Raw genomic sequence first — 22,500 nt, 5'->3', positions numbered from 1 at the left:
CCTCACCTCACCTCTCCTCTCTTCTCCTCCCCTCTTCTCTCCTCCTCACCTCTCCTCTCTTCTCCTCACCTCACCTCTCTTCTCCTCACCTCACCTCTCCTCTCTTCTCCTCCCCTCTTCTCTCCTCCTCACCTCTCCTCCCCTTTTCTCTCTTCTCCTCACCTCTCCTCTCTTCTCCTCACCTCACCTCTCCTCTCTTCTCCTCCCCTCTTCTCTCCTCCTCACCTCTCCTCCCCTCTTCTCTCTTCTCCTCACCTCTCCCCTCCCATCCCTCATCTCCTCTTCTCCCCACTCCTCTCCTCTGCTCCCTGTCTTAAAGCTGCCACCCAACTGGCAACAGATTACACAAGGAAAGAATGCCAGCTGAGCACCAATGACTCACCGTCACCTGTAGTGGCTGAGCTCTTTAAGCCACCTGCATTCATGACTTATTAAGACCCCCCCCCCCCCCCATCACAAATTCCTTCTCTTTTTATGAGAGGTTTTTATGGGACTCCTAAAATAGGAGGGACGAGCATCTGGTGCTCACCTTGACTCATTCAAATGAGTTTTTTTTTTTTTTTTTTTTTTTTAAAGCAATCAACACAGAGGCTTTTTGAAGAGAGGATGAAGAGAGGAGAGAGATGCTGTGAAGGAGGGAGATAAGGTGCCAATGTGAAACGTGTAAGATGAATAAAAGGCTTGTATGAGTGTGGTATGCATATCAGTCTCTGTCTGTGTGTGTGTGTGTGTGTGTGTGTGTGTGTGTGTGTGTGTGTGTGTGTGTGTGTGTGTGTGTGTGTGTGTGTGTGAGAGAGAGAGAGAGAGAGAGAGAGAAAGAAAGAGACAAAGTATGAAACAACTCAAGATAAAGCGCAAGACTGCAAAGTGTGTTTTTTTCCCCCTAAGATACTGTTTGTGTACTTTGTGTACTTTCGTCTGGAGTCTGTCTGCATGGCTGAGACAGGATCAGTTTGTGTAATGTAGTTCCTGACCCTGCGCTCAGCAGACGGAACAAACAGACATCAGATTTTCAGAGAAGACAGCAGAGGCTTTCCGTTCTTTAGAAATCAGTGTGGACTGTCAAATGCATAATCTCTCAAAGCATAAAAGAAACGAAAAGCTATGAAAGGCTATGAAAACTTCTCCATGACACACATTTAACTTCTTGAAATTATATAACAGCAATTTTGCAGGTAGATAGCTGTTGTCTAGACCTCCCTCCAGATGTTGATTCTGTTTTCGGGTTTTCATTGTCATGCTTTGCCCTTTGTGTTGAGCTAAGAAATTGCTGCACACTATCTGTTTCATTCGCAGTGCGATGATTCGATTTGAAGAAAGAAAAAAAAGAACACGTTTCAGTTCTCAGGTGTGCAAAAGGTGTATTCTTTGCCCTGTGTGTTGCCATGCGCCTGGTGTCTCCTCTCCAGCTCTTCCTGGTTCTGGCATATGTTGCTCCCTGCACACCTGCAGCGTATCTGCTCTCGTCAGGAGCTGAGTTATCTCACCAGGAACCGTAAGCCCTGTTGCTCACTAGTCTGGTTTGACGCCCTTTGCTAAGTCATTGGACCTGGATTGGGTGGGGTGGATGTCTGTATTTGGTACTATTGTTCAGGAGGATTTTTTGGGCCGGGTTTCCTCCGTAGCTGGATCTGTGGGTGTCTTGTTCACGGTGCTCTGTAAAGCTGCTGGCTTTTGACTGTGTGAGCCCACAGAATTCTATTGTCTCCCGAGTCCTTCACGCAGGTTCACAAACTCACTATTGTGCATGATTTTGCCTGGTTTTCTGAAAGATAGTTTCCTTTTTCATATCCTAGCTTATTGTCTATTTCCGATCCTCAATAGCCATGACGGTTGCATGCAGTAACGTGCACAATAGAACCACACATACTGGCAACATGGCAAATGTATCAACTACAAGACCAAAGCCAAATACTGTATGCGCAATGGCATGAATGAGACCAGGCAAGAGCTTTCTGCATCATCTTCCTTACAGGCAAACAAACAAACCACACTGAAACTCAAGGCACAACCTCCTTGGCAGATATTACATAGCAAAAACATTTTGGTAAACAGGAACAGTGATTGAACCTTGACCCTTGATAAAAAAAATAGGGGGAAAATGATGGATGAAAAAATGGGGGGCAATAAAACAAAGATTAGGACAGAGCAAAGAGAAGAGACAGAGAGATCCAAGTATGAATGGAATGAAAGAATGAGAGGGAGCCGACTCAGCAGAGGACCCGTAACTGATGAGAGGCTTTCCCTGGATCCTCCTGACCTGATTCATCTCCACTATGCTCTCATCAAAATGGGCCCCAGTCACATGATCCGCGCTACACGCCGGAGCTGAAGAACAATCCCGCTTTCTGCTTCCAAGATATCCATCACTTCTGCACTATTGTGTGGAGCATTTGCTTTTTTCACCACCTAGCAGGAGTAGTGAGCTATAAAATAGCTCCTCAAAGAAAACTTACAGTGGCACACATACAGAAAGATGGCTGATTCATATTCAGACTCCTATCTACTGCCTTGGGCTGTTCAAGGTCCAGAACTTTGGAACGCTGCCGGAGACTGCGGGCACTGCAATTTTTGGTTTCCTGCTCATGAACGAGATAAAAAAAATATCACTGTCCTGCAGCAAATTCCTCGATGTTATGTTCTGGTCGTCCGTCACCGCTGTCTGGTCCAACGATGTCTCTGAGGCATGCTTTCACACAGATCTGGGGAAAGTGTTTGTGACAGCGGCGTGACAAATTATGGAATTGCGTTCATATGGATGCCAAACCAAAGCCGCCAAGTTGATGTTGAATTGCTCCCTTTTATGGCTTTTATCGAATTACAGAGATGATAGCGGATCATATCCTCCCATCCACAGTTTTCAGATATCAAATGAACCCCACGGTCAGAGCGATTTAATGAACGAGGCCTTAAACATATTCAGCCCTCAGAAAAAATCAACATATTTTTCTTTCTGCATAAATATGGACTTAGTTGCAGTCTTGAAACACATGCTGTCTGTAACATGATGAAACCCTTGAGAAAAATGAAGTAGGCTGGCGTGAGATTAGCCTTGAGGCTACATGCCTCTGAGTCACCAGTGAGGATCATTTTCATCTCCTGATAATTACAGCAACAGTAGCAATACGCTCAGGCCAATCCGATACTACAGTCAGTACACTGAGAAAACACAAGACAACCTAGGAGTCCACTGACTCACGCAATGTCCAACACCTAGATCTGTCAGATTCATGACAGGAGCCATAACAAAAGAAGCAGCTGGATTGACGGCTATCCCCACTCTTTGCTAGCCAGGTCATTTTTCTAGCTTTTGTGTGTTTAGAAATGGAGGCACATCAGGCAACTTGGCAAGAGCATCTCACAGCCACACACTGGCCTGATTGATGGGAATCTACGGCACGCTTCCAAGGACAAAAAGCTTCCATTTACACAAGGGAGTTGCTGACATGCTGGGATAGTTTGCAGTGTTCCGCTGTTGATTGACAATGGTGCTGATGCCGATGATGAAGAAAAATGGGGGTCCAGTAAATTGCTATGGTCACCCATTCATGTCGCACTCTCTGGCATGGGGCCGCGGGTCACAGCTGTCATTGACACAGCGATGCACAGACACAGGCATCACTTTTCTCCTAACAATAATGGTGAATGGCAAAGTGGTGTCAGGAACGTCTATGCAATTCTGCCATCCTTTGACTTTGCCCCTGTTTTTTGTCAACCTGCCCAAACCCACGAATTTGCACCTATTACAGGTTACAATGGCACCCAACTCCTCAGTCTGCCATATTAATTATTAGATTCCATATCAGCACACTGAAATACTACGGCTGGACTGACAGTCACAAAGGACTGTAAAGAATACAATGTGGTCTAATCGACACTAACACACTGCTGCCATTTTTTAGTTTCCAAGAGCTATTTCCTCTGAATCTCAACACATTTGACACCTATTCACATACAGTCAATATACAGAGCATAGCTTCCCACACAGGCTGCAATAGTGTGGGCGTGGGAGACATGCAGTCAATAGGCAGTCAAACAGCATAAACCCCCTCTGATATGTACACTAAATGACCTGGGCACGGTCTAATTTAATTACGGACAAAAGCAAAGTGGGAACAAAAGGCTCAAACGGACCTGGTCCATTGTGTTCATGCAGCGGGAGCCGGGCGGACAAATTAAGGACTGTCAGAAGGATTTAGGCTGAGGAAGAATGAGCGGGAGGAGAGGGAGAGTCTCTGTGTGTGTGTGTGTGTGTGTGTGTGGGGAGGAGGAGGACTAAAGCTGGACGCTGTTCCCTTCCTGGTGCTCAAAACTGGAAGAGGACAAGGATAATTATGCAATGAGATGAGCCTAGGGTAGTGTGTGTGTGTGTCTGTGTCTGTGTGTGTGTGTGTGTGTGTGTGTGTGTGTGTGCATTGAGAGCACATGTGTGTGTGTTAGTGTGCATGTGTGTGTGGGTTAGTGTGCATATGTGTGTGGTGTGTGTGTGTGTTTGTTTATATCAAAGTCTGAAGACTATTATGGGCACAGAGCTGGAGAGACAGACGGAGCTGCCGGTAATTAATTGGATGCACGAATTGTTTAATTAGTGACAATCATCTCCGTTGCAATCCATCCCCTCATGCCATATGATGAAATGAAACACACACCCAGCCAAGGCTAACAGCGTCCATCCACCCCCTCCACCCACAGGATGCCGACGCACTTGCTCTCCCAATGTATTCAGCGGCACAGCTCTCAGAGTGTGGGCACAGATGAAGTTGACCTCAGGGTCATTTTTATTCAGACGCACAAATGCCAGCCCTTGTATAATCCATAAAGCTCTTTAAAGCTCTCCGTTCGACTTCGCTTCCTGGCATTTGTTTATATTGATTCGAGAAACAGTGACACCAACCCCCGCCCCCTACCCCCTGATTCGCCGACGCTCTGCATGGCCAAAGGGGCCAAAGCATCGGTTTCCTTGACGATCGCACCGTATTTACCAGTCGCTGCCGACGCGGAGCGAGAGCAGGTGCCGTGCACAGGTGTGGGGGTCGCCGGTTAGCCCCGAGATAAGGGCTGTGTGGAGGGGTTAAAGCCCCACAGAGAGGGGCCTGCCTCTAGGCTTCATCCCAGATGGTGCTGCCATGTTACACTGACACATATTTACATACGACGCCATGACAAAATGGGTGCTGCCCATGAGTGTGTGAGTGCATTTGCACATGCTCAAACACACACACACATGCACACACGCACACACACACACATAGGCACACACACACACACACACAACTCCCTTCATTTAATCTTCAGATTGCATTCATCCAAAAACTGGGACCACTGCGGTCCAAAAGCCCACATAGAAGCAGATTGCTTGCAAGGACAGAGAGATCAGGATACAGAGAAACCCAAAGCCAGAGGGAATGAAAGAGAGAAGGAATGAGAGAGAAAAAAAAGAGAGGAAGAGTGAGAATTAGAGTGTGAAAGAGATAGAGAGAAGAGAATGAGAAAAAGGATGAGAGAGAGAGAGGGAGAGAGACAGAGGAGAGAGAGAAAGAGAGAGAGAGAGACATACACCCACACCAGCATCCGTCCACTGACAGATTGGTCTGATCAGCTCTCTGCTGACGGACAGTCACCGACACTGACAGGTGTTGTTACGGCACACGTTAAATCTTCCCACGCCGGCTCTGACTGGAAATGTGAGCCAAGGTCATCCATCACTTCATCAGGAGCGGACGTCTGCACTCCTCAAGAGCGCAGAGACCAACTAGCAACTAGCCAAGGCTGTTGCCATGGCTATTCACACTTGTCATTGTTCACACAGCAGAGAGATAGAGAGAGAGAGAGAGAGATCATTTGTGCTAGTGCCATGTGAATTAGAGCAACAACATAATTCAGTCCCTGTGTATTCAAAACACTTTGAACATGTGTTTAACTGTCAAGTATGTGACGAAAAGGGTGACTGCTTTGGCTAATATTTTCAGGAACACACTTCAGACTCTTCAGAATGTATGCTAGAATGTACAATCTGAGTAAAGGCAGAATGAATGGCACTGAGGACTCAGATGTGTGCTTTCCTATCACTGCAACAAATTAAGTCATTCCATGTATACATAGAAAAAGATGTTAAAGACCCACTCTGTGAAACTATTCAACCTCTTTTTACATGTCCATTAGGTGTTTCTTATGTGTTACAAGGCTTATCACGAGTGAAATAAATGGTATATTTACGCTACCGGTCAAAAGTTTTATTTTTCGATGCGGTTTACTTCTGGAGATTGTGCTGGCCACTCCATGTTTTCAAGCTTACCATCTTGTTTTTTTATGTTTTGGGTCATTATCTTGCTGTAGGATGAACCCGTGACTAACTAGGTGCATACCAGAGGGTACTGCATGGCACTGCAGAATGCTGTGGTAGCTGTTTTGATTCAGGGTGCCTATCACTCTGTAAAAGTCACTGACCCTGGATCCAGCAAAACAGCCCCAGGCCATCATGTTCCTCCTCCATGTTTGACAGTTGATGTCACACACTGAGGAACCATCCTTTCGCCTACTCTACGGCGTACAAAAATCCTGCGTGATGGGGATTTCAATTCATCAGTCTTCAGTAGTCCACTGGTGGGGTTTCATAGCCCAGGCTAGCCTCTTTTTCTTATTCTGACACCTGACGCAATGGCTTTCTTGCTGCAACTCGACCTGTCAAACCTGCAACTTCGGAACTTCACAGTTGAAACTAAGACTTGCTTACTATGAGCACTATTAAGTTGTCCTTGAAGCTGATGTCCTGCCGCCTATCAAGCAAGCTGTTGACTCTCAGAAACTTGTTTTCTAATTTTGTTGTGGCTTTGGGTCTGCCAGAACTCTTTCTGTAAGAGTTTCCCCCCCGTTTTTGAGTACTTTTTGATGGTGAAGGAAACACTCATACTTCTGAAATGTACATTATTTTTCAGTTTTGGGTAACCTTACCTTTTTTAACCTTTGGCAGTTCAGCACTTACCTTTGTGCCAATTCAAGCTATTCATTGGACTTGAACTGCTTGAATTTCAATAAAAAACTGGAAAAATTGGGGTGTTCTAAAAGTTTTGAGCGGTAGTGTATGGCTGAGTATTTCTGGCATAAATGGGCAGTGCACCTGCTGATGTTTCAGAATAATTCATCAGAACAGCCCGTTATTGATGCTTATCATCCGGAGATAAAAAAAAATACTCTTTTCTAGTTGGCTGGTGGGTTGGCTATTGATTCTGAATAATGGAACCCAATTCTGACTGAGTTATTGAAAAGATTGATTTTAGAACATCAGCTGAAACAATTCCATCCAACAAATGCCAACAACCACAGACTGAGGAGTGTGAGCAAACTGACTCAGCTGTTTGTGTTTGTTGGAGTGTTTTGGTGTTTGTTGGTGGAGTGTGCAAGCCCCTTTAAGGTATCGATTTAGAACTGGTGTCCAATAACACCCAAAGATACCCTACCCTATACAACAGTTGCAACAACCGCATGCATGGGATTTCTTAATGCGTTTCTCATGCAGCTTTGGCATGCTGGGTAATAGCTGATAGCTAATGACACTGTTATAGTAGCTATGTTCCAGTTCAAAAGTCCTTCCCTCTAGCTATGGGAGTTCTTCCAGATACTGTACCTCCACAGAAATATATATAATTCATCAGGCGAAAGGAGGGAGGATAGAATTATTCCACAGCATACTATGGAAAATCAGCAGGGGGCCAGTGGGTGGCCGATGGAAGGATTTCTAGACATTTCCTCAGCTCTCTGCCAGCAGGTGGGTGTGCAGCGTGGGCACCGAGGGTGAAATATGTACAGAAGTATAGATCGGGTTTGAATGACAAATGTTACGTCAGTGGAGAGCTGAGGGCAGGCTTCTGGAGGAGACTCTGCTGTTCACCAAAAGGGCAACAGCGCTTAAGTCAACAGCAAACTCTTCTAGAACATTCCTCTGTGGGGGGGGGGACTCATGAGTGTTAGGGAGGCGGGAGATAATCTACTTGCCTCCGCTCTGAAGACAGGATTACGCAGGCAGGGAAAAGTAGGAGCCTCCAGCACTGGCTCTGGCGGTGTGATTGACAGGCAGAAGGGATCAGTATCCGCTGTTGGCAAACACACTCGTGGATCAGGCTCAGTTCCGGGTGGGGAGAGCTGTCTGAGCGTCCATCCTCCGCCTCCTTCAATAAACCTCTGACCAGACTAGCGCTGGCGAGGCAACAACACCACATTCATCATCCGCTTCTCCACTTTCAATCGCTGCCGCTGTGACAGCTCACTGATCCCACGTCAGTATCATGAGGTTCAGAGACATTACTGTTGTTCAAAGACCTGACACTACATCGAGGCTAACATCTCATCTCTCTGTTCAGATGTGAGTGTCACAGGGTCTCAAGGGGGGCTATGGCTAACAAGAACATTTAGGAGAACAGACCTGCACAGTTGAGCTTTAGAACCCTGTTACGGGTGACTGGTCAGGTGTAATGAAGCAGTGAGTGCAGGGATTTTCATGGATAGGTTAGAAAGTTCAAAGGTCAGCATCGACAGTGACCTCATTTTCTGTGTAATGGATTATGGGATTGATATCTCCTCCAGCTCTCTCTTTCTCTGCCTCATGACCTGACTACACTATCATGGCATCATCCTTTCCTTCTCTCTGTCAACTACTCTCTCTCTCTCTCTCTCTCTCTCTCTCACACACACACACACACACACACACACGTGCGTGATACCTCTTGCCCTCAGGATATACACACACATCTTCAGAGGCTCAGAGTGTAGCTGCGGAAGCTTCCGGCATCCTCATAAAGTCTGACATTTTCTCTTCAAGTCATAATGAAAGGATGTGCAGACTAGAGGGAGGGGAAACAGAGAGGTGTGAAAGGGAAACTCTGACTCAGAGAGAGGCAGCGAAAGGGTAAGTGGCCTTTTAAAAGAGACATGCATGCATATGCACTTTTACTCTCTCTCTCTCTCCCTCTCACTCTTCCACACACACACACACACACACACACACACACACACTCACACACACACACAGGACCCCTTAATTGGAAGTTCTATGAAAACATACATTCTGATTAATTAATTCCAGCAGCGGTTACAGTGTGGGCAGGGGGCAGGTTACATTATGACTTTCAAACACTCCAGCAACAGTCAGCCTACAGCAGATTAAGGAAATCATTAGGATTGAATTCATTAACCCTGCTCCTGCTTTAGGAGCTCTTTCCCTGTTCAAGTCCATTCGGACTAAAGCAGCTGCTCCAAGGCTTCTCTTTATCACACTGTCTTGTAATGATCCCAACATCACACAAGGCAAGTCCTAAGGAAATGGAGTGTGTGTGTGTGTGTGTGTGTGTGTGTGTGTGTGTGTGTGTGAAAGAGAGAGAGAGAGACAGATAGAGATAGAGATAGAGTGAGAGAGAGAGAATGTGTGTGTGTGTTTGTGTGTGAGAGAGAGACAGAGATAGAGTGAGAGAGAGAGAATGTGTGTGTGTGTGTTTGTGTGTGAGAGAGAGACAGAGATAGAGTGAGAGAGAGAATGTGTGTGTGTGTGTGTGTGTGTGTGTGTGTGTGTGTGTGTGTGTGGTGGGTGGTAAGACAGAGAACAAAAGAGTGTGTGCATCATTTCTCTGGTTCTCTCATTGTGAGTGAAGGCTTGGTAGTTCCAGGCTCGGATCAGAACCTCCTGGAGAGGCCTGACTCACTGGCCCCCAGGGGTCTCATCTCCCTACCCTCAACTGACTCCCCACGGAGGTCAACCTCGACACAGAGACTTCAGTCCTGTCACAGCATCAGCCCTGACATGACTTCCTGCTTTAGGTCAATAATGCATGTTGGAGCAGTTCTCTTAAAATATGAAAGTCTCTTTAAATATGAAAGTTCTTCCTTTTGTCTGTGACTAATTCTGCGTGAAGGAGGGTAAATAAACACAGACACACACACACACACACACACACACGCATACAGAATAAAAAAATAAAGACATAAAAGACAAAGACAGTATGAGTGTGATTAGGCCTAAGTTTATCTTTTGATGTGACTCATTTCCTGTGTCCTCTCCTGTACTCACTGCTAAACCCACTGAAACGCACTAATTGGCACAAGAGCTCATCCCCACACACACGTGCACACACTGACTCACACTGCAAACACGTGCTGCCACAAACAAACACACACACACTCATAAAAAAATCAACTTTGTCTCCTGCATACACACACTCTTCAAAAAACCCTTTCCAGCAGCCATGGGGCTCTGGAGGGGACTGCGGGAGCTGTCCAGAGGCGCATTGGTTAATGGGGATGAGAGGTTCATGGTCCTCCGCTGAACAGTTGAGGACAAAGAGGAGGAAGAGGAGGAGAATGTTTCAAACCATAACCCTTAATCTTCCACCTTCAAAAAGCTGCCTCTGTCTCACAAACAACACACACACAACGCTGCAAACAAAGAGGAAACTGAATCTATTCATACAGGGGTGAAGTATAACACTCTCTTTCACACACACACAAGCAAACTCTCTCTCTCTCTCTCTCTCTCTCTCTCTCTCTCTCTCACACACACACACACACACACACAGACAAGTACCTCACAGAGAGCCCGTCAACAGTGGCGATTCTAGACATTTTTAACAAGGGTGGCCCTAGTGAGGCACTGATTAAAATCAAGGGTGGCATGAGGCAAAACATCCAGATAAATAGAAACAGACTCAAGATGTTAAATTAGCACAAATACATTAGGAAAACCATGCACCAAACACCATACTCATCAATTGAAAGACCATACTCTCACATACTGTAAAATGTATTTGTATTTGAATAAAATGGATGCAAATACAAATAAACAAACATATTAAATCTAAGTTGTCTATCAATGGGTTATGCTGAGCTAAAATAAATTCCATCATGGGACATTAAAATATATTTTATTATATTATATGGCTATCTATGGCCATCTATTTTTGTAGCTGTTAAAATAATTTGACCTGCTTTTTTTGTCTGAGCTGGCAAAGAGCTATAACAAAGTAATCCAAAATCAACAAACACCTCTCAACTAAATGCTTAAAATACTTTTTTACGAAACAGGAATGAAACACCAATTAAAGACTAACCTTAATCTAATCATAACGTTGCATTCATAATGCTACAGACCCTAAGGCTCAATCCCATTTGTTATGCTTCTCCTTCCCCTAGCCTACCCCTTGTCCCTCGAAACAGAGTGGCAATACATAGGGGTGAGAATATTCCCCTTGGATATAGGACACCATGCACTAGCCTATAGGGGACAACTGGGACGATCAAAACACGTTTTAATTACACGTAATTTACAAAGAGACCACACCGAAAGGTAATATTTTGTCACTAGCTATAACTTACATCTGTCTTTTGTCAAATACAGTTGCACTTTCAGCTCTGAACAAAACCGTTTAGGAATTCTTTAAGCAAAAGTGGAACGTGCACAATGTTTCATTTATCCCTCCTGGCCGGGACGAATAGGCATGGGGGACGAAATAAACATACAGTTTAGCCTAAGCTACGTAAACTTCCCAAAATGTAAATATTTCACAACAAATCCTTGACTGGTTGAATGGTCACCAGAATTCATATCGCTACCTGTAGCTAGCCTAGATGCGACGAATGTTTATGAGTGAGCTTGAAGACCCATAAATGAAAAGTTGTCTTAACATTACATTAGGACCAGGCTTGGAATTTCATAATTTTAGGGGCAAGGCCACTTGGCCTTCAGTTGGGCATGTTTGGCAGGGGGCACAAAGGCCACGCGTCAGGGCACCAAGGCCAAAGTTAACTATACAGTAGAAAATGATCAAAGTTGTATTTAGTCTATTCACAGCAGTAGACCTGCATCACTGTATGAAACATGACAAAAACATGAAACATGACATATTACATAGAACTGTAAATCATCTGATTTTACTGATATCTACGTAGGCTGTATTTAACGTTTATGTTTTATTTGGCCTGCTTTGAAATTTAAAGCCCAAAGTTGGAGGCATGCATGTAGAAATTTGCTGCAAATTCAAAACCGGATTACTCTGGAATTGCTATCAGTACAGGGGGATGCTTTACACCTTTGTGTTCAGTAAGGTTTGTTTATATGGTTTGTATGTATTGTTTGTATATGGGAAGAGTTCACAAAGCATTCCACCGAGATGAATGGGTAGGGAGATGGGCGCAGAACTGTATAATAATTTCATTAAATTAATGTTACTTTTCTCGCGAACCGTTTATCACAGCAACTAGTGGCTAACATCGTTTAAAAGCTAAGAAAAAGCGGTAACACTTTATTTGAAGGGGTCTACACAAGGGTGACATGTAACCGTCATAAGAATGTCATGACACATGTCATGCACATAAATGACATAGTATTGATGTTTATGACTGTTGTCATTAAGTGTCATTCGGTTTTTGGAATGTCAAGTTGACATTGTTTGGGTGTCATCATTATAACAACTTGACATTAGGCAAGATGACATTATTTGAGGGTGTATCTGTCATGACAACTTGACATTAGCCAAGAAAATGTAAACCGTTGTCATGACAACGTGACATTAGCCAAGAAAGACATGCAAAATTGACATATAACTGTGTTTGGCCTGATTTATCTTCTAGGTTTGTGAAGTGATGAACCTGAACAATTGGCTGTCATGACACCATTATAAATTAGATATAGGCTACTCAACATAGTGAAGGTGCATTGCAGATGTAACCCACTCGAAAATAGCCTACTGATAGGATTACATTATTCTAGTTTAATATCTAATTTCCTACTTTTAGTTATGTTTTCCCTGCACACCGTACTTGTCCAGTAGGTGGCAGTGGTGGCGCTGCATAGAGGGGAAACTGCTACACTGATTCTTAGAGAAGAAGACAGAAATCGCAAACAGCAGAAGGACAGCAGAACGATAGTGAGCTGAAGCCATATTTAGATTTTCCACACTGAGAAGAAAAGTTAAAAATAACATTGAAGAGCTAGTTAAAAGGGGTTTTCCCACCAAACCTACTTCTAAGGAAGGAATAACAGCAAAGGGTCGAAATTACGACAAGGAGTTTACTTACTTGAATGAGTTTTCTCCGGTGAGTGTTTTACACGTGTTCGTCATTTATGTTAGTAGCAGACATGGCGTGATAGATGTGTTTAATTAGTTAAGCACGTAAAAGTTTTATTTTGCAGTAACTCTATGGAAGCATATGGGTAGCTTTATTCAAATGAGAATGCAATCTGCAATATGCAATTCAAAAGACATTACATTATGCAATTGCCAATGCCTCAAAACGATGGCAAAATGTTTTGCCCAAAATAATCGAAAATGTTTTCAGGCTGGCATTGACAGTTTTGCCAAATATGTTTTTAAAATGCAATCCTGCATTGCACTTTAAATATTAAATTGCAAAACGAATTGACAGTTAAATGATGAAACTGAATATTGAAAATTGAAATGCAAAATTAATTGCCATTTGAATTTTGAGACTGAAGTACCATGGCAAAATGGAATCCAATTCAATCCATGTTTATTCTATTTTTTAACCAAAATTATTGGAATTGATTTTAGGATTTCGTTGTCACTTTGCAGATTAAAATACAATTTGTTGGAAATTATTGCAAATTGCAATATTAAATTGCATAATGAATTTGCAATTGCATAATGTAATGTCTTTTTGAATTGCATATTGCAGATTGCATTCTCATTTGAATAAAGCTACCCATATGCTTCCATATAACTCAGTTGTTTAATGCATTGTGTGGAAATGTATTGATGGTACTGCATAAGCTAAAAACCAATCGGAGTTGAACATGAGTTTAATGATTTGAAGTGCTAATTCATGCTATGTTGAAGCCATGTTACAACGTGATATGCTAGTGCTGAAGTTTCACGTAGGCTTTGTAGTGAATGTATAGATTAAAAATAAGAATAAGCTACTACAGTTCATGAATATGAGTTATATTTCCAGATCTGCTAAAATGTATCGAGAGAGTAATTGAATTGAATTGTTGCCCTGCTATGCAGAGTGTTCCATTGGACAAATTTGCCATTGGACACGGGAGGCAGAAGAGCAGAGGGCACGAATGATCATCTTGTCTGCAACATGAACTGCTTCTACTCAATATTTCTTCATTTCATCGTGTAGCCTACAGATAAGCGAGATCTCACCACTTAAAAAAAAAAGCATACTACCGGGTAGATGGACTTTGGTTTATTATTTTGGGGTTATTTTATCAAAGCTCTGAGGTCATTTTACTTTATATTTTTCTCAACTTGTGTGAAAAGGTTGAAAACTAAGAGAAATACTGATTTTCACAACTAAAAGGACAGAAAAGAGAAACAAGGTCATACTGTTTGATATTTGATGTTTAATAAATGCCGGCTATATGTTCTGGGTAAACTATTTTGGTACTTTCATTTGTCTACTCCTCTTGTGAAAAGTTCCTTAGCAAGGCAGCGCTTCACTCTACATTAAAATAAGTGCCCCTTACACAGACAAATATGACGTCTCAGGGGGAATCGAACCCCTCAGTCCCTCAAAACACACCTTAAAATGATTGAATGGTACTACTGGTTAGGAACTGGTCATCGTAATGGTGTGTTGGGTAGACTTCGTGCATGATTTGAAAAAGCTGCAGAAATGATGGCAATGAAATGGTGCTTAAAGACTAGTATATGAATAGTTCAATGCATGTTCCCCATGCACAGTTAGGTTAGCTGGCATGGTAACATGTCCATGTATTATGGTTTTGCAAAATGAATTGCTGAAATAAACTCTTAAGTCATGACTGAGTATGGTATTTGTTGTCATTATAGTTGAAATTAGACTCAATGTTCCAGACATGTAAAATGTACAGAAATATGACCTACATGATAGTGTAATGGCACTTAATGACATGTTCAGGAAACATCTCAGATGGTTCACTGTACTTTAGGTCAAAGGTACGTATTCATGACACTGTCAGGAAACTATTTTGGTGTGTAATAGTTCTTTGTGACAGCTTAATGACAAGTCAAAACTGTACCACTGTAGTTGAGGTCAAGAAAAGTATTCATGACCAATTTATAATGGCGTCATGACAGCCAATTGTTCAGGCCCATCACTTCACAAACCTAGAAGATAAGTCAGGCCAAACACAGTTATATGAACTTGTTCATGTAATAATTAAACAATTATGTCAAGTTGTCATGACAATTCATGACACTGTCAGGAAACTATTTTGATGTGTAATAGTTCTTTGTGACAGCTTAATGACAAGTCAAAACTGTACCACTGTAGTTGAGGTCAAGAAAAGTATTCATGACCAATTTATAATGGCGTCATGACAGCCAATTGTTCAGGCCCATCACTTCACAAACCTAGAAGATAAGTCAGGCCAAACACAGTTATATGAACTTGTTCATGTAATAATTAAACAATTATGTCAAGTTGTCATGACAATTCATGACACTGTCAGGAAACTATTTTGATGTGTAATAGTTCCTTGTGACAGCTTAATGACAATGACACTGTCAGGAAACTATTTTGATGTGTAATAGTTCCTTGTGACAGCTTAATGACAAGTCAAAACTGTACCACTGTAGTTGAGGTCAAGGAAAGTATTCATGACACAATTATAATGGTGTCATGACAGTCAATTGTTCAGGCCCTTCACTTTACAAACCTATCAAACAAATATCATGCCAAACACCTTGCATTTCTTTCTTGGCTATGTCAAGTCGTCATGACAATATTGTAAACGGGTTATATTTTCTTGGCTAATGTCAAGTTGTCATGACGAAGACCCATCAAATAATGTCATCTTGGCTAATGTCAAGTTGTCATGATGATGACACCCAAACAATGTCAACTTGACATTCCAAAAACCGAATGACACATTATGACGACAGTCATATACATCAATACTGTGTCATTAATGTACATGACATGTGTCAAGTCATTCTTATGACGGTTACATGTCACCCTTATGTAGACCCCTTCAAATAAAGTGTTACCGAAAAAGCTCTTTCGTGTGATGTGATACATGTAATGTCTGTGTCATGAGTAGGCTACTTCGCGAGTAGTTCAACAGAGAAGAATGGGTGAATTTGGACGCTCTTTCTTGCCGTGCGCTGTGACTTTCTCCACTGCGTAAAAGACTAAATTAATTTGCACTGTGAATGCTAAGATTATTTTGACAGGCCATAGGTTAAATGAAAATCGCTATTAGTCGGATGCAAAGCAGAATATTGAAAGAAGGGAGCACCAAGGCCACAGTGGCCTGTGAACCTCCGATTTTCAAACCTTGATTAGGACAGTATTATCATTAAACGCTTTTACAAAAGTAGGCCCACAGTTAACACTTAATGACCTAGTAAATGTTGGCTGGGCAGGCTAGGTACAATAAGCAGGTGTGAAAATTGGTCTAGGATGACGTGATTCAACAAACGCAACTTGTGTGTGTGATTAGATAAATAGGCACTGGCGGATGCGATAGGTAAATAGATATCTTTGCGTGTTAGCACAAGCAGTAGCCTAAAGGCCTAAACTCACATGCTAAAAACAATAAGTCATGTATAATGGCAAGCGTGTTTGCCACTTTCCGAAATCTGTCTGACACTTCAAACTAGCGCTGCAAATGCGTCAAGAAAGGTCCCGCCTTAGACCGTCATAATGGCCAATCGTAGACTAGGATTTCGGGGTGGCACCTGGGGTGGCCAATCGAATTTCAAGGATGGCCTGTGCCACCCAAAGCCACCCCTCTGGCTCCGCCCCTGCCCGTCAAAACACTTGAATCCACTCAGCACTTTCCTTTTCCTATGGCTTAGATACAGCACTTCACTGGCCTGAGCTTTGCTACTGTTGCATAAGGCATCGCTACAGTGGCCCCGGTAGCACACACTGAACAATTAGTCATTACTGCATGGACAGTACTTTAACCAGACTTAGATTTGGACATCTATCTCTCACACACACACACGCACACGCACACACACACACGCACACACACACACACACACACACACACACACACACACACACACACGCACACACACACACAGATTCCTGTGGAGGTTCATTGTTAAAAAGGCACGCAGTACACATCTGATTTTAAAGAAGTCTGCCGTAGTAGTAATTAGTTGTTTACAAAACTAATTGGCTTTGCGAGCAGGCTCTGTCACCTGTGATCCCGCAGCCCAGAGACACATACTGTATTCATGCACCGGTAACCCTGCCTGACAAGGATGACGATTAAAGCTGGCTGTTAAGAATTATCCAGCGGATGTCTGCTGACATGATGGATTTACGATGCATGAGCAGCCACACATGCATAAAGACACATTAGCGTGCACACACACACTCTCTCTCGCTCTCTCTCTCACACACACACACACAGAGAGACACACACCATTCTTTTAAAAGTTTATGTAATTTTCTGTCTTTTTCTGAGTCTGTAAGAGTGTGCATATGACTGTGACATTGTGTATTTAGGCGTCAAGAGTCTTTCATTTTTAGTCTGCAAGTCTGAGTTCATAAGATTTTTTACTGTGCAATCAATTTGGGAATGGAGAATCATGTAGTTTCACTGGTCTTGGTATTGATTACTTTTGTTACCGTGACATCCCTAGTGTGAGTGTGTGTGTGTGTGTTGTTTGTGTGTGTGTGTGTGTGTGTGTGTGTGTGTGTTTGTGTGTGTGTGTGTGTGTGTGTGTGTGTGTGTTTTGTGTGTGTGTGTGTATGTGCGTGTGCATGCAATAGCACATCTAGCCAGAGGCGTGTGGCCAGAGGGATGGTCAGTCTTGACCCAACAAAAGAAGCATCTCCTTAACAACCTCCCACATCTCTCTCCCCCGTGGCGCAGACAGCAGAAAAGCCACGGCCACAGAAAGAGCTGAGGCGGCTGCCCCCCGCTGTGTTTTTCTTCATAGATTGTATTTCTCCCTCCTTATACCTCCATCTATCTCCTGTGATCCCATTTACCTGACAAACAATACGACTCCCTGCCACAGTGAGATTACACCCCGTGTAGCACGGAAGAGAGAGGGGGGTATAGATACAAACTCAGGAAAAGAAAGATAAAAAAACACATGAGCAGAGAGAGAGAAAGAGAGAGAGAGAGAGAAAGGGCAAAAAGGAGTGAGCAGGTCTGCTTTAATACCTTAAATGATATCACAAAAGCAGCCAGACACACACACACACACACACACACACACACACACAGGGGCAAAGGGCTAGAAAGAGTAATTAAGGAGGAAGACGGACAGTTGAAGTAGAGGCTGACGAGGGTGAAGGTGAGGCGAGGATGAGCGAGTGAGCAAAGAGAGGAAGAGAGAGAGAGAGAGAAAGAAGAAGAAGTGAAGAATGTGAAAGGCCAGGAATAGAGTATAAGAGGAGCCTGTCAGCCTCCGACACACACACACACACACACACACACACACACACACACACACACACACATTGTGCCTGGCTTATCCTGCAGTCGTGGGTGAGGAGTGTGTGGTAATTGTCTTTGGATGGATTCAGATTTATACAACTCACGCACGCAGAGCCTTTCCAATTAAAGATCTTGTCTGTGGCTTATGAGACTTGAGGAGATGTCTGCGTCTCCTTAGGATTCTATTCAAATGAAGACATCACGCCACCTCTGTCAGACCATTACTGATGGACAGATTATTCTTCTTGGGCTGGGAATGATTCAGAACACCACACACACACACACACAGAAACACACTCACTCTCTCTCTCACACACACACACACACACACACACACACACACACACACAGAAACACACTCACTCACACACACACACACACACTCACACACACAGAAACTCACACACACACATACACACACACACACACACACAGAAACACACTCACTCACACACACACACACACACACACACAACACACACACACACACACACACACACACACACACACACACACACACACACACACACACACACACACACACACACACACACACACACTCACACACACAGAAACACACTCACACACACACATACACAAAATAAAATACACACATGTAGTCTTTTCTCTCCTTTTTTCTCACACATACACACAGAGCAACACACACACACACACACACACACACACAGACACACAGACAGACTCACGAACAAACAGAACCTCAAATGACTGCAGCAATCACATCATAAGCTAGGCCAGAGTTGTGACAGCCCAATCAGGAGGGAGAAAGGCAGAAAGACAGAGAGACTGGCTGAGTGGTTAGAGAGTGTGCAACTGAACAGAATACTGAGGACGCAGAGGCACAAATCAACTAGAAATCAATCAGCTTTGCCCACTGATCTTTCTGCTAAAGGCTCAATTGAGCCAACTGCAAACACACACACACACACCCACACACACACACACACAATACAAAAAGCCTGGTGGTTAGAAGTTAAATAAATATATACCATACACTAAAACAAGGCAGTCCACACTAGTAATGCTAATGCAAAAATCCTTAACAGGTTTCTGTAGGGAGAGGGCCTGTACTAAGAATGGCAAAACATGGCATTGTATGTTGAACAGGCTGCATGGATGGAGGCCACACAAGTGCAAAATGGCAAACTGCACTTTCCTTACTCATGCATTAGCATGTATAGAAACGTCGAGGAAAAATTAAAGTATCACACAAAAAAAGGGAGAAGAAATATTAACAGCAGCTGATTAGGTATTCCGGCATAGGTCTGTAATCAGCACACATCTGTTTTTTAAAAAATGGCAAAGCAGATGTACTGCAATAAAAATTGTGATTACATGCATCAATAAGAGAATCTTTTTGGCTACTTTGTTATATGTCGAAAGCAACCTTAAGTTTTGTTTGCCTTTCTAATGTCTTTCTTTCACTTTCACATCATCAGCTTTCCCTACCTGCTATACTAGGCTATTGAATCTGTCACCTGTCGGGCGGTGATGAGTGCTGTTTACTTGATGAAGCGGAAGCTTAGTAAATTCCGCGCAATACGGCAAGATATAGTGTTCGCTTTCTGCGGACAGACAAACTCGCTATTTGTGCTGTCTTCGTGCCCCAGGCCCAGAGGGTTAGTAATAACTGTCTCTCATGGCCATCCTGAAAAACGGTCGACAATGCTTAAAGACTCTTCACATCCAAGACAATGAATATAAGGAAACAGACCATGCACCTAAGGGCAAATGGCGAAATCAATGACTAGAAATGAATACTGGGTGAAATGTTGTGTTGTGATCAGAGGAAGGGAGAGAGGAGGAGAGACTTCAGATGGGAGGATGGAGAAGTAGAATGCAATACAAATGAGTGTACTTTGGATGAGACAGATAGCTGGTCACAGAGCCACGTGATAGACTCCTGGGCAACTCTTCTAGCCCAAAATGAAGTCAGAGGATGTGGTGATTAAGAGCCATTTCATAGCCTGGGGGCACCTAATCAGCAATGTGAAGAGGTCTCCTGAGTGTATGCACATAGGCAAATGCTCCACACACACACACACACACACACACACACACACACACACACACACACACACACACACACACACACACACACACAAAGGCACCATTTGATTTCCCTGTCTGATTTGCAAAGGCTTAGTCCCATAAATAAAATGGGGAAAGGCTAGGATGAGAATAAATGAGAGCCATCATTATTACTGCCACTCTATGGGGTGACTCAGGAGGGGAGGGGGGAAGTAGTTTAGAAAGAGAGCAAGAGAGAGAGAGTGAAACTGGGAGAGAGAGAGAGAGAGAGAGAGAGAGAGAGAGAGAGAGAGAGAGAGAGAGAGAGAGAGAGAGAGAGAGAGATGAGATTGTAAGTTTCCTGCGGGCATGTCTCTGGCAGATACAAAGGGACATGAGAAAAAGTCGGACTCCCACATGCACAAGGACTTACATGGAGACACACACACACACACACACACACACACACACACACATGTACACACAGGTGTACACACATACACACACACACACACACACACACACACAGTGAAAACCCTAATGGCATTATGCGTCACCACATCCACTCCATCACAAATATGACAATGCAAAAGCCCTGAGGCTTCAGCTGGCTTGCGGAGAAAGGACTCATCCTCCCAATGTTTCAGCAACAGTGTCCTCACTCCACCCTGCACATCATCCCAAATTCCCCTAACACACACACACACACACAGAGAGAGAGAGAGAGAGAGAGAGAGAGAGAGAGAGAAAGAGTCACATGGACTCAAAACTGCAGTGCTGCAGCATTAGAATCCAGGAGGAGGAAATCCATTGTTTAGATTACCCAAGATGCCTTCTGTTTCAGAAAACAGGAAAACGTCACTCACCAGATTTTTCACTGTGGTGTTTGATCAGTTCCTGTCCAGGCAGACAGGGACAGGGACCCTCACATTTCACCAGCAGGCTCTTGCCAGAGGTACAGGCCTGGAAGTCCAGTTTACACTACAGAGAAGGAAATAAGCATCATGGTTATTGTAGTCCACAGAAATCCATACATAGATTATAGGAAATTTAAGAAATTGATAAAGAAATGGGTTAAAAATGTAATGCATCGTATTGTTAGTGTTTAAAACGTTAAAAGTGTGTTCCATAATACACATTCAGCATTTTACAATATTTATCAGCTAGTTATTTATGCATGAAGTATTTTACAGGTTCTTCCATTTCTTCAAAGACCGAGGAAGGCACTCATTTTATGGGTGTACAACAATAAAACAGTGGAAAATACAAGGATAAGTGGCTCAACCTTGCAAATGTGGTATGAAAATGTGATGACTAACATTTGAGAGAGAATCAAGGACAGGGAGAGAGAGAGTGTATGAGAGGTTTATTGCTCATAGTTTATAAGCTGACACACAAGAGAGAGGTGAAAATATGTGTTTAATCGCTGTGAGTAGCATTTACAGTTCTCCACAAGAGATCTGTGATGCTCCATGGCTACACTTGATCATCTCTGTGTGTATGTGTACTTGAATATGCTAATGCTTTAATATGATGATCTGTTTGATTCTTTGATGTGCATGTACTGTAGATGGAGCTACAGCTATATGCATCAATCTCATGGAACAGAGATATACTCTAGGGCTGTCGAGAAAAAAAACCCTTGCACCTTTTGAGGAGCTAAAAAATATTTCCTCGATAGCAGCAATAAGGACCACATTTGAAAGTACATGTACCACAAGCGCTGTACAAAATATGACCACCGCTCAGTCCTGCACATTTTCTCTGCAAAAATAAATCACGCTTGTCAATTTGTCTCCATCCCCTGCTCTTGCAACTTTTGTGTATGTAAATGGTGCATGCATGTGTGCGTTTGCTTTTGTGTATATGTGTGCTTCTCTGTGTGTGTGTTTTCGCTTGTGAGTGTGTGTGTAGGGGTAATAAGGGTAGACTGAGTCATATTTTGTACTGTTTTGTGGTACATCTAGTTTTGCATATATAGTTCATCATACAGCTTTAACAGTGACAAGCTATGTATCTTCTTTACTTATGGTGAACAAAGTTCTACACCGATGATATGCTGGGGGTGT

The 22,500-nt window shown here is 43.1% G+C and overlaps 1 protein-coding gene across 5 annotated transcripts in view; it reads right to left on the bottom strand.

Annotated features, from left to right (window-relative positions):
• Positions 1–22,500, bottom strand: part of spock1 (SPARC (osteonectin), cwcv and kazal like domains proteoglycan 1) — a 196,357-nt gene that overhangs the window by 23,761 nt on the left and 150,096 nt on the right. For all 5 annotated transcript variants that reach the window (XM_048231447.1, XM_048231445.1, XM_048231446.1 and 2 more), the window contains one exon: positions 21,298–21,412. In XM_048231447.1, coding sequence (XP_048087404.1) covers positions 21,298–21,412 — 115 coding nt within the window. The remainder of the gene's footprint in view (positions 1–21,297; positions 21,413–22,500) is intronic.

The sequence above is a fragment of the Alosa alosa genome, chromosome 21 (genome assembly GCF_017589495.1).
Source record: "Alosa alosa isolate M-15738 ecotype Scorff River chromosome 21, AALO_Geno_1.1, whole genome shotgun sequence".
In the NCBI taxonomy this organism is placed as follows: domain Eukaryota; kingdom Metazoa; phylum Chordata; class Actinopteri; order Clupeiformes; family Clupeidae; genus Alosa; species Alosa alosa.
This window is presented reverse-complemented; position numbering and strand designations above follow the sequence as displayed.